Source organism: Tursiops truncatus, chromosome 3, assembly GCF_011762595.2.
Source record: "Tursiops truncatus isolate mTurTru1 chromosome 3, mTurTru1.mat.Y, whole genome shotgun sequence".
Lineage (NCBI taxonomy): Eukaryota > Metazoa > Chordata > Mammalia > Artiodactyla > Delphinidae > Tursiops > Tursiops truncatus.
Genome location: NC_047036.1, coordinates 111,686,822 through 111,705,773, shown reverse-complemented (window position 1 = coordinate 111,705,773; position 18,952 = coordinate 111,686,822). Strand labels below are relative to the sequence as shown.

Here is an 18,952-nt window from a genome sequence, read left to right as displayed (position 1 = left end):
TATCCTAGATAGAATCCTGACATACATGTCTTTTAAATATATAAATCTCCTAATGACTTTTATAAATGAAGTTAAACCCATAAATATGAAAAGATGCTGACATAAAACATATTCCAAAGCTGGTGACAAACTGAGAGTTGAAACTGAAAAATATGATGTGAAATAAGACCATGTTATAATTAATTCTAACTTTAAAATTCACAGCTATCCAAATAGTACATAGTTTCACACATGCTTTCTCATGTGTTATTTCAAATACTCCTCCATAAGCAATAGCATTCTTATCTTACAAACGAGGCTTGACCAGGTTTGACAAACCTGGTCAAGGTTAGTGACTTGACAAAGGTCACAGAGCTAGTGACAGAGAGTCCACTATTACACTGTCCAATAATCAATATAAATTCTACTGACACTGGTCACAAGTCATTTGCTTGTGTGGAAATTAGCTTAGTTCTTACTCCAAAGCAGCGGTTAAAAGGACCCTGCCAAAGAACAATGAAATCACCTGCAAAAACACAGAAACAAAAACACAGAAACAAAACACTAATGCCAACAGCAGCAAACTTTTTTGGCCATTAACTAAATTCCTTACTTTCTCCCTAAAATAGTACACACACATAAGAATAAGTCAGTCAAAGATGCAAAATAACGTAAAGAATGCCTTTAAAATATAGCTATGATTTCAAAATAGGATGTTCATGTTTTTGCCACATTTGAAATGCCTTTAAGCCTATTACAATCACTATAATTACATAATCTTACCATAGTCTGTGGAATTAATGCATAGTTTTCAACTCCTAGAACTTGACTGAGAAAATTCTGTCGACAATTTCTTCCAACCCAAAGCATTAGTACCTATGGACGGGAAGAAAACTATTTTGAGATGTAGCTTAACAGTGAGCTGTTGACTTACCTTTAACCACTGACTATGTTTCAAAAGATCAGAAAGATGAGTACGTTTACTGAGATTGTACAGCCTTCAACTGAAGTAATGATAACTACCATTTACCATGATGAGACATTTTATGCTTGGCATGAAAGGAGACTATGGAGGGATAAGTGGCTAATACAAAAATATACAGATTAAACAGCATATAATCTGTTAAGGAAGAGAGATATCAAGAGGAATGAAGGTAGTAGTATGCAGAGAGAAGAATCCAGCGCAGTCAAGACTACTCACAGAGCCTGCATCCATGAGGAAAGCTCCATCCCTGCTCAGCTTCTCCACTGAAAGCTGAAGAATAGGTGGCTGAGGTATAGTGCGATCATTGATGTTGATTGCACCCTAAAGAATTAAGCAAAAGATTAAAGCTTTTAATCATGTACCACAATGTTCATTGCAGCAGTATTTACAATAGCCAGGACACGGAAGCAACCTAAGTGTCCATCAACAGATCAATGGATAAAGATGTGGAACATATATACAATGGAATATTACTCAGCCATAAAAAGAAACAAAATTGAGTTATTTATAGTGAGGTGGAGGGACATAGAGTCTGTCATACAGAGTGAAGTAAATCAGAAAGAGAAAAACAAATACTGTATGCTAACACATATATACGGAATCTAAAAAGAAAAAAAAGGTTCTGAGGAACCTAGGGTTAGGACAGGAATAAAGACGCAGACGTAGAGAATGGACTTGAGGACACAGGGAGGGGGAAGGGTAAGTTGGGACGAAGTGAGAGAGTGGCATGGACATATATACACTACCAAATGTAAAACAGACAGCTAGTGGGAAGCAGCCGCATAGCACAGGGAGATCAGCTCAGTGCTTGGTGACCACCTAGAGGGGTGGGATAGGGAGGGTGGGAGGGAGATGCAAGAGGGAGGGGATATGAGGATATATGTATACATATAGCTGATTCACTTTGTTATACAGCAGAAACTAACACAACACTGTAAAGCAATTATACTCCAATAAAGATGTTAAAAATAAATAAATACATAAATAAATAAAGTAAAAAAAAGGTTAAAGCTTTTAGATACCAGTAATAGGGAGCCACAATTAAACAAACAAAAATTTTAATGAGTGTTACCTCTGAGACTTTGGAACTTATTTAGGTAAATCACAATTATTCATATTTAAATATAAAGAAGAGGAAGAAATATGTATCACTTATCTAAACAAAGTCACCATGAATCCCAATAAAGCCAAAATAATTTCTGATCTTAATTATTATTTTAAAAACTAATACAATAAATGCAATCAATATCATGTATCCTGAATGGATAAATGACATTAGTAAGATCCAAATAAAGTCTGGAATTTAGTTAATAATAACAGATGATTGCGTGGCTTAGATCAATGTACACATCCTGAGGGAAGAGTAAGTCTAATGCAAATGCGTTTTTCTCCAATTTAATATTTATTAAGGCCAGAAATGGAAGGTTTTCATTTATAATTGAGTATAGTACTGCCATCTTAAAACACACACACACACACACACACACACACCCCTTTAAATATTTATAACTATTCATTTTTGACAAAAAGTTGATTTAAGTACTAAAACTTGGTACTTAATTAACCTTATCTAAAGGAGAAAGTAAATAAAATACTGACCCGTCAAGGGGTACTAACTTGATAAGGCTTTAGCTCTACCAGGAACTATTAATCACAGCACCTTAAGACCTCTGGCCTTAGGGTGTGTGGGCAGCTAAAGAGACTATAACTTAAATACAGCCATTCAGAAATTAATGTGAACTAAGAAAAGAGAGCCTTGTCCTTCTCTGGTGATAAAGATGGGAAGCTATCAGTGGCTCTGTTTTCTAGTCTGGTAGAAAAGGCCAATCTGAAACAATGAGGCAATGCAAGAGAGTCTATGAATCTGAGCTAGACCTGAGTTTAGTTATACCCTAGCCTTTCATGTGGTTTGTGTTTGAGTGCCACATCAGTCCCCTTTCCTTCCTAAGCTTACTTGCAGAAAAGAGAGTCCTGATAAATACACCACCGAAAGTCCTAGTAGTGCTTGTCTTTGAATGTATATGAGTGATTTATTTTTCTTCTTTCTAGTGGTTTCTGTATTATACGCATCTAATATATTGCATTTGTATTTATGTTAATTTGCTTTTTTTTAATGTGAGAAAAAGACAGGTCCAGTTAGTTGAACTTGTCAAACACAGGATTAATCTTGAGTTATTATTTTTGTAATACAAACTAATAATGTCATCAACAGTTTTCATTTGCTAAAAAGTTACCTCAAATTTCACACGTAATTTCTTCTTTATTATGCAAGGTACCCTAAAATCTTTAAACTCCGAAAAGGTTTTAACCAAAATATTACTTCCAACATATATATCCTAATTTGATCACAATGTAGGAAGAAAGGTTATGATTTAACATTTTCATGCTTGTAGCTTCAACTCAGGTTAATTTCCTATGAAGGGAAAATAATGTTACAACTTACCAGATAAATATTTTCTCTTTAATTGAGGGACACCATTACACTAAACATTGACTTGAGGTATTTAAATTAAGTGTAATTTTACTCTAGGGATACTCCTTTCAGATCAATTTGCTTAAATAAATAAATCATAGGTTGCTCTGGTCAATCTGACAATCTCTTCATTTACTTAGATCTGCTCTAAAGATTTGTCTTAAACAGTAAAGTTTATTATTTTAATAAATAAAGGTACTATATTCAGGAGCTTTCCAAAACCAAACTTTCTTTATATAGGAATAAAATAAAAAGCTTTAAAAAAGAAAACACCTTTCTTCATTTCTGCAGTGGATTCAATATAATTAGGCTTATAAACCTTCAAGTAAAAGCAACTAAAAAATGAATCAATCTTACCTCATCTGAGAGATTGTCAACTCTATACAAACTGGGATGAGTTGTGAGCATAAGGTAAACCAAAGGCTGATTTTTCACTTGACACATAGCAAAAATGCGTTCATCTAGACATGCATTTGTCCCAGTCTGAAATGATTTCTATAAAAAAATAATACACCCCCATTAAAAAAAAGAAAAGGTATTTAACAAATACATATACATTTTGCAAATATCAGTTGTTAAAAGAATATCTTCAGACAGAATTAACAAATTTACCGTTAATTATTCTTTCAAAAATATATCTTGGGACTTCACTGGTGGCACAGTGGTTAAGAATCCACCTGCCAATGCAGGGGACGCGGGTTCAATCCCTAGTCCAGGAAGATCCCACATGCCGCAGAGCAACTAAGCCCACAGCTACTGAGCCTGCACTCTACAGCCCGCAAGCCACAACTACTGAAGCCCGTACACCTAGAGCCTGTGCTCCACAACGAGAAGCCACCGCATGAGAAGCACGTGCACCGCAAAGAAGAGTAGCCCCTGCTCACCACAACTAGAGAAAGCCCACTTGCAGAAATGAAGACTCAACGCAGACAAAAAAAAAAAACATATATATATATACACACACACATATATATATATATATATACACCTTAATAAGTCACACACATCTATTAAATCGTGTCTATATCCTCACCTGAAAGTCTTGACAAATTAATTATCTGACCATGGCAAAGTCATTTAATCTCTCCAGCATTTGTTTCCTAATCAATGAAATCGATCTAAACACTCTATCTACCGTATAGCAATAGTGATGTAAAAAACTAAATAACATTGCAAGGAGGGTAAAGTTATATTGCAGATGACAAAATAAAGACATATATGAAATATGAAGGACCAAAGATCTAAGTTTCTGTAAAAGCTGGGTGATGATTAATGGTGGTTAACTATCCTTGTTTCTCCCACAGAGAAATTAAATAATGTAACAAAGCTCACAAATCAATCAGGAAAATTAATAATTTGAAGACAACTGCTTAGCAGCATACAGATAATAAGTAATTGTGAGTTTCAACTGGAATATTAGCTCCATGAAGAATAATGAAGTTCTGAGGTAAGGTTTTAGCCATTTCTATTGATGGAAAGGAATAGAAAGAGGGAGAGAGAACAGCAATGAAAGTATGCCTTAAAACAAATGCACTGGGACTTCCCTGGTGGTCCAGTGGCTAAGACTCTGTGCTCCTTATGCAGGGGGCCTGGGTTCAATCCCTGGTCAGGGAACTAGATCCTGCATTCCACAACTAAAGATCCCGCATGCCGCAATGAAGATCTTGCATGCCGCAATGAAGACCCAGTGCAGCCAAATAAATAAATAATTATTTTTAAAAAAACAAATAAAAAACCCAAATGCACTGACTATAAATAAGCAAGAAGAGAAAAGGTTCTTAAAGAAAGAGTACTATGGGAAATGAAAGAAGTTCCATTTATTCATTCAAAAAATATCTACTGACTGCCTACTATGTACTAAGAACTGCTCTAGATGCAGGGACAAAGTGGTAGACAAACAAGTTAAAAATCCTTGTCCTTGTGGACAAAAATCCTAGTAAGGGAGAAGTAAATAATAAACAAGCAAAATATGTGGTATTTCAGTGTTAAGTGCTATGGAGAAAAACAAAGGAAGAAAGAGAGATAAAGAATGTCAGGGTGGGATGGGATGACAGTACTGCATATTAAATGGGGAGAAGACAGAAGGCAGGCCTCAGTGAAGGACAGCATTTAATGAAAGACCTGAAGAGGGAAGAGCTCAGATTCTTAAATGTTAAAATTTAAGTATTTACGTAACCTCTGTGTATTTACATTATTTTCAGAAGTGGAAATACATAATTTGAGTTAAAGAAACTAGAAGTAGATTCAAAAGCTATTTCTATCAATGTGTAACAGGTTGCCCTTCTTGCCTGGAAGAGACAACATACACCTGACAGGCCAATGCTGGAGTTCAGAAAGTATACAAATTGACAAGAGCAGTCCTTAATTCATCCTGGAATCTGGGATGGTTCCCCAGGTAATCTGTTAACATGAACTTTTTAATAAAATTTTATAAGGGAAAGTTATACCAAGTCTACAAGTTTAGACATTTTTTATTAACTGAAGTATAGTTAATTTACAATGTGTTAGTTTCAAGTGTGCAGCAAAGTGATTCAGTTTCCTCTTTTTCAGATTCTTTTCCAGTATAGGTTACTTTTTTAATATATATATTTATTTTATTTATTTATTTTTGGCTGCATTGGGTCTTCATTGCTGTGCACAGGCTTTCTCTAGTTGCGGCGAGTGGGGGCTACTCTTCGTTGTGGTGCACGGGCTTCTCATTGCGGTGGCTTCTCTTGTTGTGGAGAACGGGCTCTAGGCGCAGGCTTCAGTAGTTGTGGCATGCAGGCTCAGTAGTTGTGGTTTGCGGGCTCTAGAGCACAGGCTCAGTAGTTGTGGCCCACAGGCTTAGTTGCTCCGCGGCATGTGGGATCTTCCTGAACCAGGGCTGGAACCCATGTCCCCTGCATTGGCAGGCAGATTCCTAACCACTGCGCCACCAGGGAAGCCCAGTATAGGTTATTATAAGATATTAAGTATAGTTCCCTGTGCTATACAGTAGGTCCTTGTTATTTACCTATCTTATATATAGTAGTGCGTATGTTAATCCCAAACTCCTAATTTATCTCCCCCGCAATCCCCGCTATCCCCTTTGGTAACCACGTTTGTTTTCTAAGGACATTATATTTTGGTCATTGGAAAAATAAGCCTCCTCCACCAGGCTAGAGTTTCCCTTTTTTCTTTTTTCAGGAGCCAGGGATATGGGCAAAAGGTAGGCAGGGGAGACAAGTAAATAATAATATAAAAAATTAAAAAATAAATAATAAATATGTTTTTAAATGTCCTCTATAAATAAATATATGCACAAAGAGCTACCGGGTCACAGAAGGAAAGGCAACTGCCAGAGGGACAACATTTGAGCTCAAAGACAAGGACAGGAAAGCATAACGCACATCATGGAAATAGGTACACATGTATGAGAAGGCATTTCTAAGATTAAGAAATGAAATGTGGGACTTCCCTGGTGGCGCAGTGGTTAAAGAATCCGCCGGCCAATGCAGGGGACACAGGTTCGAGCCCTGGTCCAGGAAGATCCCACATGCTGCAGAGCAACTAAGCCTATGTGCCACAACTACTGAGCCCATGCACCACAACTACTGAGCCCGTGCGCCTAGAGCCTGTGCTCAACAAGAGAAGCCACTGCAATGAGAAGCCCATGCACCGCAATGAAGAGTAGCCCCCGCTCGCTGCAACCAGAGAAAGCCCGTGCGCAGCAATGAAGACCCAACGCAGCCTAAATAAATAAATAGTAATTGCATTACAAAAAAAAAGAAATGAAATATGGCTGAAATATTGTAGGGAGCAGGAAAGCATCATAAGAAGAGTCTCGTGTGTGACTTGTTGCTCTAGCAGTAAAATATACAGTTCCTGTTTTGAAAAACTGGAAAACTGATCATTTGCATCTTCGATAACATCAGTGAATACTTCATCAGTGAGCATCTCTTACAAAGAAGGCACATACTTTAAATCAGTATTTTGTAAATTTTTTTGGTTACAAATCCTTTAAGATACAATAGGAGTTAAGGTCCCTGTCCTCAGAAAACTTAACTGATGTAAAGTTATATATACAATGTTCAGTGGTTCACAGGACAAAAACTTTGGCTGTTGACATTTTCACTGTGTTAGTTTCTGATTCTGATTCTTTTACCTGTTTAAGGAGAGCCAACACAAACAGTGGGAAAAGCCGCAAAGAAAAAGGAACCATAAGTCCATGCTGCTGGTTACTTAGGACTGAAGAACGATAAGCTGAAAGAGAGTCTATGACAGCATTCACTAGGGCGTCCCGAGCATCACTCAGACTGGCAGTCACAGACCTGTCAACAGCTAACAGAGGTTGAGGTAGGCACAAAAGAGAAAAAAGATAGAAGTTTAGCTATCCCACTGTTAAGGAAAGAAAAGTTTTTTTAAAATTATACAAATTCTCTCTCAAGTTATTACATACACAAGGAATCAAACATAGCAGTTAAAAGCACATACTTTGGAAAATCAAACCAACATGTGTTGAAATGTTGTTCTGCTATTTCCTAGCAGTATGAATATTTGGCAAGTAATTTAACTTTCATGAGCCTCAGTATCCTTACCTGTAAAATGGGAAAACTGTATTTCGCCAAATCTAAGGTGTTATTAATTGTAACCCACCATTTTATTTTATGTATCATTGACAAAGAAAAAACTCTGCAATCAAACACACATGCTTTCTTAACACAGAGAATTTTTTTTTTTTTTTTTTTTTTGCGGTACACGGGCCTCTCACTGTTGTGGCCTCTCCCGTTGCGGAGCACAGGCTCCGGACACGCAGGCTCAGTGGCCATGGCTCACAGGCCCAGCCGCTCTGCGGCATGTGGGATCCTCCCGGACCGGGGCACGAACCCGTGTCCCCGGCATCGGCACGTGGACTCTCAACCACTGCGCCACCAGGGAAGCCCCACAGAGAATTTTTATTTCATATTTATTGAAAGAACTCTTAGCTATTTAGATGATCTTCATCATCTGTCATGCCACTGTTTTATGCTTTTCTTTATACTCAAAAAATTTCTTCAATACTAAAAACACTCTAATTGTTTTGAAGACTTCTCAAACTACAACTAAACTCAATTCATGTGTTATCAAAAATACACTCGGGCTTCCCTGGTGGCGCAGTGGTTGAGAGTCCGCCTGCCAATGCAGGGGACACGGGTTTGTGCCCCCGTCTGGGAAGATCCCACATGCCACGGAGCAGCTGGGCCCGTGAGCTGTGGCCGCTGAGCCTGTGCGTCCGGAGCCTGTGCTCCGCAATGGGAGAGGCCACAACAGTGAGAGGCCCGCGTACCACAAAAAAAAAAAAAAAAAAAAAAAACTCAATGAAGTGATGTTATTAACTGCTATGACCAAATTTGTACATAAGCAAGAAAGAATGAAGACTACTGTTACCTGATCAACAGTAACTCTAAGACTTTATCAACTGAAGACATCCTGATTTTAAAGATTTTGACAAAATGTGAAAAAAGTGCATACTGGGATCAACCAAACTTAATAACAGAACTAATATTTGTTGTGAAGATTTTTTTTAATCCACAAATACTGCCTGATATATAGTTGTTGCTGAAAATAATAATAATCACACTGTTACCAAAACATAGCAGTTCAACAAAATATAAAGGCAATGATCCTCAAATTTCTTAGGTCACAATTTTTAACTTTTGACAACACATGAGACTAAAGTGAGGTTAGATTCTTTACCCTGTTCCATTAAAGAAAAATTTTCCCAATAGGAAATTCAAGAAAATAGGTAATTATTCCTATTATAGGCAGATTTGAGTTTGAAGCAAATGGACCCACTGGTAGTCATCCCTGAAGGAGAAAGGGAGCAAGAAACAAAATGATGTTAAGCTCTATGTATTTGAAAAAAGGATCCAAAAAAAAAAAATCCAAGAAAGCAACTCTGAGATGGAAGACATTAAGGAAAACATGGTTATTTAAGTCCGTAGCAGGCAGATTGTGAGGCAGAAAACAGTTTAGTGGTTGCCTAAGGCCAGTGAGGGAAGAAGAAGGGAGTGAGCAGTAAGTGTTAATGGACATGAGGTTCTTTTGGGGTGACGGAAATGTTTTAAAACCGGATTGAGATGATGGCCACACAAATCTGTATATATACTCAAAACAATGGAATTGTATACCTAAATGGGTTAAGTGATTGTTATATCACTTATATCTCAATAAACTGAAACTACATTTCAATAAAACTGTTTAAATTAAAAAAAAAAAGATCAAGTTATCTGCAGCAGATCCATTTACTTAGCAGGCATACACTGGATCCAAAATATTGAAATCATAAAGCTAATTATTTAAAGGAAAACAAAACTATGTGGACATTTCAAATGTTACTACTTGCAATATATCTGCAATAGGTGACAACAATTCTTACCCATATTGGCCAATAACCCTGAAATTGCTTGAACATCAGCTCCAAGAAAGACTTCATTTAGAGTTGAAACTACTGGCAAACACAAAGTATGAACACGAATTCTTCTTTCACCTTTGGACAAAACACACAAATGATAGTGAGGGACAGCACTATAAAAAATAGTTTGTATTAAAGTTATTCGGAAAAATCAGTTCTTTTCAATTTGGAACCAAACAGGGTTATATATAGTAAGCAGGGATAGTATCAAAACTTTAATTCGTGAAAACTCTAAAGCATTATTTCTTTTATCTTTTTTACTACAAAATTATTTTTCTTCAAGGTATTACTGAAAAGACCACAGGGATCATATCCAAATGATGGTAACATGCTAGCTTCTTAAAAACTTCTTTTCTGAATTTTTTGGTTACTTTATCCTTTTCCGTAAACACAATTTTGGGAAAATATACATACTGTAAGACAACACTACTCCAAGATGTGTTCTAGAGTTTGTTTTGATATTTAAAGTCCAGAGAAATTTTATGTTTCTTTTTAATCACAGGAAAAAAGTTTAAAAGAAATAGACTAAAGCCGCTCAGCACAGCCAAATTATAAACAAACAGACAAACAAATAAAGCTTTCATTAAAAAAAAAAAAATGAAAGAAATCAACTAATAGTCACAATACTTCCTCTTTGGTAATTACCCACAACAATAAAAATCAATAAATACAAGAAACAAAAATGAAAATCTTTTGAGAGCCATAAAATATCAAATATCATGTCAATCTTTAAAACATTTCTAATGAGCAAGACCTTGAACAACAAAGAACAAGTAAAAAAACTAGAGAGGATACCCACACTACAACCTGCAGGGACACATGAAGACTAACGAAACTGTATCTAGGAGGAGCTCATACAAATTACTTTTAAAGAGAAGAAGTGATATCTACAAAAAAGGGTAATATTGTTTAGTGTTTCTAGTCTAGATAAAAACATTGATAACTAAAGGGAATAAGATACAATGTTTAGCCTATCATATTGGCAACATAGATACAGACACACACAGATACATGCACACAAAATCAGAGGCTGAAATGAAAAGGGCACTGGATGGGACTACAAATTGGTAAAATATTTCTGAAAAGCAATCTGACAATACCAAGATTTTTCTAAACAGTTGATCTCTATACTTTTTATTTCCAATCCTAGAAATCCATCTTAGGGAAATTTTCAGAAATGACAAAGATTTGTGGACATGGATAGATATTATAATCACATTTTCCATAAAAACAAAACATTAGAAATAAACTAAACTTCAAATAGTAAATATATAAAAAGATATCCAATGTTAGTTATTAGGGAAACATGAAATAAAACTAAAAGTGGTATCACTATACTTTATTAAAATGGCAAAAGAGATAAACAAAACAAACCAAAAACCTCAAACCAAACACAACAAACAAAAACTAAACACTGATAACAGCAAATGCTGGTGAGGATGCAGAGCAGCTGGAACTCTCATACACTGCTGGTGCGAATGCAAAATGGTACAGCCACTTAGGAAACAGTTTGGCAACTTCCTAAAAAGTTAAACATAAGCTCACCATACAACCTAGCCATCTGTCGAAAACACTGAAAAAGTATTAACCGAAGTGAAATCACAATTTATGCTCACACAAAAATCCAATGCAAATGTTTATAGGGGATATATTTGAAACTGCCAAAAACTGGAAACAACCCAAATGTACCTCAACTGGAAAGTGAATAAACAAACTGGGTACAATGGAATACTACTTAGGAATAAAAAATAACTACTGCTGGATGAAACAATATGGATAATCTCAAATGCACTATGCTAAGTGAAAGAGCCAGATACAAAAGGCTACCTACTGTATGATTCTATTCACAAGACAGTCTTACAAAGGCAAAACTACAGAGTCAGAAAACAGATCAATGGTTGCAAGGGGCTGGGGATGGGAGAGAAATGACTACAAAAACACAAGGAGATTTGAGGGGTAATGGAACAGACTGTGATACCTAAATTGTGGTGGTGGTCACACACACACTTGTCAAAACTTGTGGAACTATACATTAAAATGGTAGATTTTACCACAGGTCAATTATATATTACTTTTTCTTTTTAAATGTTAAGAAAAATCAATGAGCAGAAAAAGGATTGGGATGTTCTTCTGTCAAATAAAAAATGATACCTAGAGACAGAAATCTATCTTACTTTTACATTTATAGTATGCAGTATTACAATCATAGTACAAAAACTGGACTTCTCTCATACTAAAGGTTTTCATTAAAATATCTGTATTATACACTTTTTATAGATTTTGGTGGGGCTGTGAAGGTCAGTAGACATAGCACAGAAACACTTCCAAAACCTTTTTTAAGGAGACAAAACAGAATAGGGTGAGAGCTGTGAATCTTTAAAATAATAAAAATAAATTTAACCAGCCTTCACATCATCTTTAGGACAAAACACATTATAAATTAATTAGTACTAAACAAATTATACCCTTAAAAAGTGTTTATCTTCCATTTGAGCTCCTTCAAAACTTAACTCAAACATCACCCTCTGTGAGACCTTTCCTGACAACCCTATCTTAAAAAACCATCCCCTCAGCACTTCTTAAACCCTTCACATGCTGTTTCTCGTTAACTGATATTACTATGTAACATACTACTATTTTACTTACGTATCCTCTTTATTGTTTGTCTCCCCTACTAGAATAAGCCTATGAGAAAAAGGTTTTTAAGTCAGTTTTATTGACTATTGTATTACCAGAACATATTTCAGACACTAAGTAGACTCTCAAGGAGTTTATCACAAGCCATAGACTACATGGCCAAATCAAAAATCTTACCTTTGCTATATCATTGTGCTTATAGTTAACAATATGGTATTTTAGACTTTAATTTTGTTAAGAGGATAGATCTCATGTTATGTGTTTTTGCCACAGTAAAACAAACAAAAAAACTTACCTTTGCTGGATGTGTACAAGAGTGCTGACTGAAAGGAAACCAACTGAGTGTCATTAAGACTCTCTTCCACTGACATTTGTACTGCATACCCAGCATCTGGGTTTACATTAGGTAAAGACAGTAAGTCTGTGGACCGAACAAAGAAGTTCCCATGGAAAGTATGAATGGAAAGACCTAGAAAAGAAAAATATATCAAAATGATTTATATGCACCTACATATATTTACATTTTATCCTTGTCACTTATCAGAATAGCACAGAGTAAATTAGAAAGTTTAAATGTGATATTGTGGTTTATAAGAAATATATACTTGGTCTTCACCAGTTTCTGGCACAGAGCTCCTAAAACCCTTAGAATTCCTTAAGTGTTAAGAGTCATAAAGGTATCTTTTGCTATGTTAACAAAGTGGTTTTTGGAAAGCACTCAGGTAACCTAAGGATGGGGGCTGGTTGTCAGAGGATTCAACCATATGATAAGAGGGTTAGATCTTCCAGTTCAACCCCCCACCACTATCTCCAGGGAGGGGAGAGGCGCTAGAGGTTGAATCAATCACCAAATGTCAGTGATTTATCAGTCATGACTATGTAATAAAGCCTCCATAAAACCCCAAAAGGATGGGGTCCTTTAGAGAGCTCCGGGATTGTGAATACGTGGAGATTTGGGGAGAGTGAAGCTCTCAAAGAGAGCAAGCAAGCTCCAGAAGCTCCATGCCCTTTCCCTATATCTTGCTCTATGCATCTTTTCTATTTTGCTGTTCTTGAGTTATTTAAAATAAACCAGTAATCTAGTAATTAAAATGTTTCTCTGAGTTCTACAAGCCACTCTAGCCAATAATTTCAACCAAAGGAGGGATTTGTTGGAACATCCAATCTATAGCCAGTTGGTCAGAAGCACAGGTAACAAACTGGACTTGCAACTGGTTTCTGAAATGGGGTTGGGGGGGGGAAGGATGGGAGACGGTCTTGTGAGACTGAGCCCGTAACCTGTGGGATCTGATGTTAGCTCCACACAGACGATGTCAGAACTGAGTTAACTGCTTGGTAGTGTGGAGAAAAACAACCCACACATTGTAACTGGAAGCAGAATCATATTAAAGAATACATAGTAGTTAGTGAGAGTGGGGAAGGAATAAAAGATATCTTCTTAAATGAATTCAAATTTTCAAAAAACTTTTTTCGATAATAATTTGGCAATATCTACCAAAATTCTAAATGGGTACTTACTTCGACTCCAGTAATTCCATAACTAAGAATTTATCCTAGAATATCCTCATAAAATATCCTCGTAACAGTGTTTCTACTAACAAATCTCACAACTGGTATTTGCTCACACTTGACAACTCAAAAAAAAAAAAAAGAATTTATTCTATAGATACAATTGAGTGCCAAATTTATATGTGCAAAAAAAATTAATCATAACAAAAAAAAATCAGAAATATCTTCAATGACAACCAGTAGGAAAATAACTAAATTGTGATTTTTACATTCTACTGAGTACTGGGTAGAAGTTAAAAAGCATGAGACAGATCTACATAAACTAATATTATTAGATCTTCAAGACTTGCTGGGCTTCCCTGGTGGCGCAGTGGTTGAGAGTCCGCCTGCCGATGCAGGGGACATGGGTTCGTGCCCTGGTCCGGGAAGATCCCACATGCCGCAGAGCGGCTAGGCCCGTGAGCCATGGCCGCTGAGCCTGCGCGTCCAGAGCCTGTGCTCCGCAACGGGAGAGGCCACAACAGTGAGAGGCCCAAGACTTGCTGAAAACATGTACAACGTTATTTATGCTACTACACTGTACTATATATTTTCCATGGAGAGGTACATATGTATGTAAACGTATAGAAAAACTTAGCATTACCACAATGTGGTTATAGTGACTACATAAGGATGGAGTGAAAGTGAAATAACACACACACAAGCTTATACAAGAGGACTTTAGCTTTATCAATAATGTTTTCATTTTTTACAAATAACAGGTATATTTTCTTTTCTTTTTTTTTGCAGTACGTGGGCCTCTCACTGTTGTGGCCTCTCCCGTTGCGAAGCACAGGCTCCGGACGTGCAGGCTCAGCGGCCATGGCTCACGGGCCCAGCCGCTCCGCGGCATGTGGGATCTTCCCGGACCGGGGCACAAACCCGTGTCCCCTGCATCAGCAGGCGGACTCTCAACCACTGCGCCACCAGGGAAGCCCCCTCGCTGCTTTTATTTGAAGGCGAAAATATATTCCCATGCTTATATATGAACGGGAAAACTTTTTCAAGGGCATATGAGAAACTCTGAGGTAGACTATACTGGTTTAAGTTTAATTTCTCATTTTATATCTTTTTGTACTGTACCTTTTTTTTTTGTAGCTTTACCAAGAGCATATTATTTCATGTAATATGAATTTAATGTAATTTATCATTAAAAGAGAGAGAAACCTAAACAAATTAACCACAAAGATTTAGTAAATTAAGCACTCTAGAAAGAGGGCATAGGTTGGTTTCTATGTCCAAGCTCTTTATGCAAAGTTTGGTACATATAAAATAGCTTCTGTCCTGCCAAGTAGAAAAAGTCTTAAAAGCACTTTTAGGATGTACATTCCCCTTAATTTAGAGCCAATATCTGCAGAAATAATCATTTCTGAGGTCCATCAATCTTGAATGAATGGGATATGACAAATAGGCCCTTTAAAACATAAATACTAAAAAACTATTAGAATTAAGAAGCAAGTTCAACAAGGTTGCTGGATACAAGATCAGTATACAAAGAATTAATTATATTTATAGGAGAAATAAATTTTAAAAATAATTCTATTTAAAATATAATGGAAAAAATATTTAGGAATAAATTTAACAAAAGAAATGCAAAACTTACATTCTGAAAACTGCAAAATATTGTTGAAAAAATTAAAGAAGAGACATACCATGTTTTTGGATGGGAAGACTTATTATTGTTAAGATGCCAATATTCCCCAAATTAACCTATTATATACAATTCCTATCCAATACCAGCTGGCTTCTTTGCAGAAACTGACAAGATGAAACTAAAATTCATACGGAAATGCAAGGGACCCAGAATATCATAACCATCTTGGTAAGGAAGAGAAAAGTTGGGAGTACTCATACTTCCTAATTTCAAACTTATTACAAAGTCACAACAGTCAAGAAAGTTTGGTACTGGCATAAGACAGACATAGATTAAAAGAATAAAATTCAGAATCCAGAAACAAACCCTCACATTTATCATCAACTAATTTTCAACAAGGGGCCATGGACACCAAGACATTTCAATAGGAAGAGAAGTCTTTTTTTTTTTTTTTTTTTTTTGCGGTATGTGGGCCTCTCACCGCTGCGGCCTCTCCCGTTGCGGAGCACAGGCTCCGGACGCACAGGCTCAGCGGCCATGGCTCACGGGCCCAGCTGCTCGGCGGCACGTGGGATCTTCCCAGACCGGGGCACGAACCTGTGTCCCCTGCATCGGCAGGCGGACTCCCAACCACTGCGCCACCAGGGAAGCCCGAGAGAATAGTCTTTTTAACAAAAGGTGCTGGGACAAATGTATATCCAGATGCAAAAGAATGAAGTCAAACACCTACCTCATCAAATACAAAAATTAACTAAAAATAAATCGAAGACTTAAATATAAGAATTATAACTATAAAAGTCTTAGAAGACAACATACATATAAATGTTCATGACCTTGGATTAAGCAGTGGTTTAATGCTACATTAAGATACCAAAAACACAAACAGAAAAAGTTGATAAATGGGACATCACCAAAATTAAAAACAATTGTGCCTCAAAGGGTACCATTAAGAAAGTGAAAAAGGCAACCCACAAAATGGAGAAAGTATTTTGCAAATCATATATTTGATAGAGGCCTTGTATCTAAAAACATATAAAGAACACTTAAAACTCAATAATAAAAAGACAAACATACCAAGTTTTTAAATGGAAAAAGGATCTGCATAGACATTTCTCCAAAGAAGATAAATAACCAATAAGCACAAGAAAAGATGTTCAACCTCATTCATGAACAGGGAAATACAAATCAAAACCTCAACAAGATACCACGTCACACCCACTAAGATGGCTAAAAAAAAAAAACAGGACAATAACAAGTTTTGAAAAGGATGTGAAGAAATCAGTACTTTCACTGTTAGTGGGAATGTAAAATGGTGCAACTTCTAGAAAACAGTCCGGCTGTTCCTCAAAAAGCTAAACATAGCTACCTTATGACTCAAGTATATACCTTAGGTATAGACCTGAGAGAAATGAAAACAGGTCCAAAACCCTCTACACACATGTTCATAGCAAGGGACATCCCTGGCAGTCCAGTGGTTAGGGCTCCGCGCTTCCACTGCAGGGGGCGTGGGTTCGACCCCTGCTTGGGGAACTAAGATCCCACGTGCTACCCCTGCTTGGGGAACTAAGATCCCACGTGCTACACAGTGTGGTCAAAATTTAAAAAAAAAAAAAAAAAGTTCATAGCAATACTATTCATAATACCCAAAAAGTGGAAACAACCCAAATATTCATCAACTGATGAAAGGATAAACAAAATGAGGTATCTATACAATGGAATACTATGAGAAATAAAAACAAATGAAATATTTTTTAAGGGGGGGGTAGTGAAATACTGATATATGCTATAACATGGATGAACCTTGAAAACATTAAAGTGTAAGAAGCCAGTTACAGAGGACCTCATATTGTATGACTCCATTAATATGAAATACCCAGAACAGGTGAGTCCAGAGACAGAAAGTAGACTGGCAGTCGACTAGGTGGGGGAATGAAAAGTGACTCCTAATCAGTACAGGGTAGCTGTACTGGAATGATGAAAGTGTTCTAAAATTGATCATGGTAATATCATGGTGAATATATTTAAAACCACTGAATTGTACATTTCAAATGGGTAAATTGTAAGATATGTAAATTTTATCTCAATAAAGCTTCTATTAAAAAAAAGGAAACAGAATGCTATTGTGGAAACTGATCTGTTATGGGTGACACCAATATCTGTGTGCTGTTTGGAGATGTGGCAACCTCTTAAGTGTTTATCTGATACTTCATTTGACACGTCATTTGATCAACAGATTTTAACATCTATCTAGTGGACAGGTTTGTGGATCCTTATCTTTTGATACCTATTTTTTGCTACATATTTCACATAATCTTTCCACTGTAAAAAATTATTGCTTCATACCCCTTTACAGAGCAGTAATATTTTAAAATCTGAATAAAAGAGTAGAAACAGGTTGATAATGTGGAGAAATGAAATATCAAGAATTATAATTTCCCACTTTCATAAGAAAATAGTTGTCACATTTAGCAACCACAAAACATTTATCCTGAAAAACATATTGAACATACGCATTCTGAAACTGTGAGACTATTTCCAAAGCAACAGTGTGGCAAGGTATTAGTAGCAGGTGCAGAATGAGAAGAACACAAACTAAAAGATACCCGACTTCTGGAGATGGATGGTGGTGATGGCTGCACAACAATGAGAATGTACTTAATGCCACTCAAATGTATACTTAAAAATGGTAAAATGGTAAAAAAAAAATTTTAATTTTTAATTTTTTGGCTGCACTGTGCAGCATGTGGGATCTTAGTTTCCCGACCAGGGATTGAACCTGAGCCCCTGCGTCGGAAGCATGGAGTTTTAACCACTGGACCACCAGGGGAGTCCTGTAAAATGGTAAACTTTATGTTATATCTGTTTTACCACAATTTTAAAAAATAGTTGTGGGCTTCCCTGGTGGCGCAGTGGTTGAGAATCTGCCTGCCAATGCAGGGGACACGGGTCCAAGCCCTGGTCTGGGAAGATCCCACATGCCGCAGAGCAACTAGGCCCGTGAGCCACAGCTACTGAGCCTGCGCATCTGGAGCTTGTGCTCCACAACAAGAGAGGCTGCGACAGTGAGAGGTCCACGCACCGCGATGAAGAGTGGTTCCCACTCACCGCAACTAGAGAAAGTCCTAGCACAGAAACGAAGACCCAACACAGCCAAAAATAAATTAATTAATTTAAAAAAAATAGTTGTAAAAAAAAAGATCTTCCACTACTACTGTTCAATAAGTGGAATAAAAATCCATCAGTAATATGTTTTATTTTCTTTGGAGATGAGATATTTTTTCACTGAGATACAATTCACATACAAAAAACCCCACACTTTTC

At 36.7% G+C, this 18,952-nt stretch overlaps 1 protein-coding gene across 4 annotated transcripts in view; it reads right to left on the bottom strand.

Moving 5' to 3' along the window:
• The window catches only part of SEC24A (SEC24 homolog A, COPII coat complex component), a 63,170-nt gene that overhangs the window by 3,869 nt on the left and 40,349 nt on the right, over positions 1-18,952 (bottom strand). For all 4 annotated transcript variants that reach the window (XM_004316901.4, XM_019924438.3, XM_019924437.3 and 1 more), the window contains 6 exons: positions 12,785-12,958; positions 9,817-9,927; positions 7,564-7,739; positions 3,795-3,932; positions 1,181-1,285; positions 763-855 (listed from right to left, as the gene is read on the bottom strand). In XM_004316901.4, coding sequence (XP_004316949.1) covers positions 763-855; positions 1,181-1,285; positions 3,795-3,932; positions 7,564-7,739; positions 9,817-9,927; positions 12,785-12,958 — 797 coding nt within the window. The remainder of the gene's footprint in view (positions 1-762; positions 856-1,180; positions 1,286-3,794; positions 3,933-7,563; positions 7,740-9,816; positions 9,928-12,784; positions 12,959-18,952) is intronic.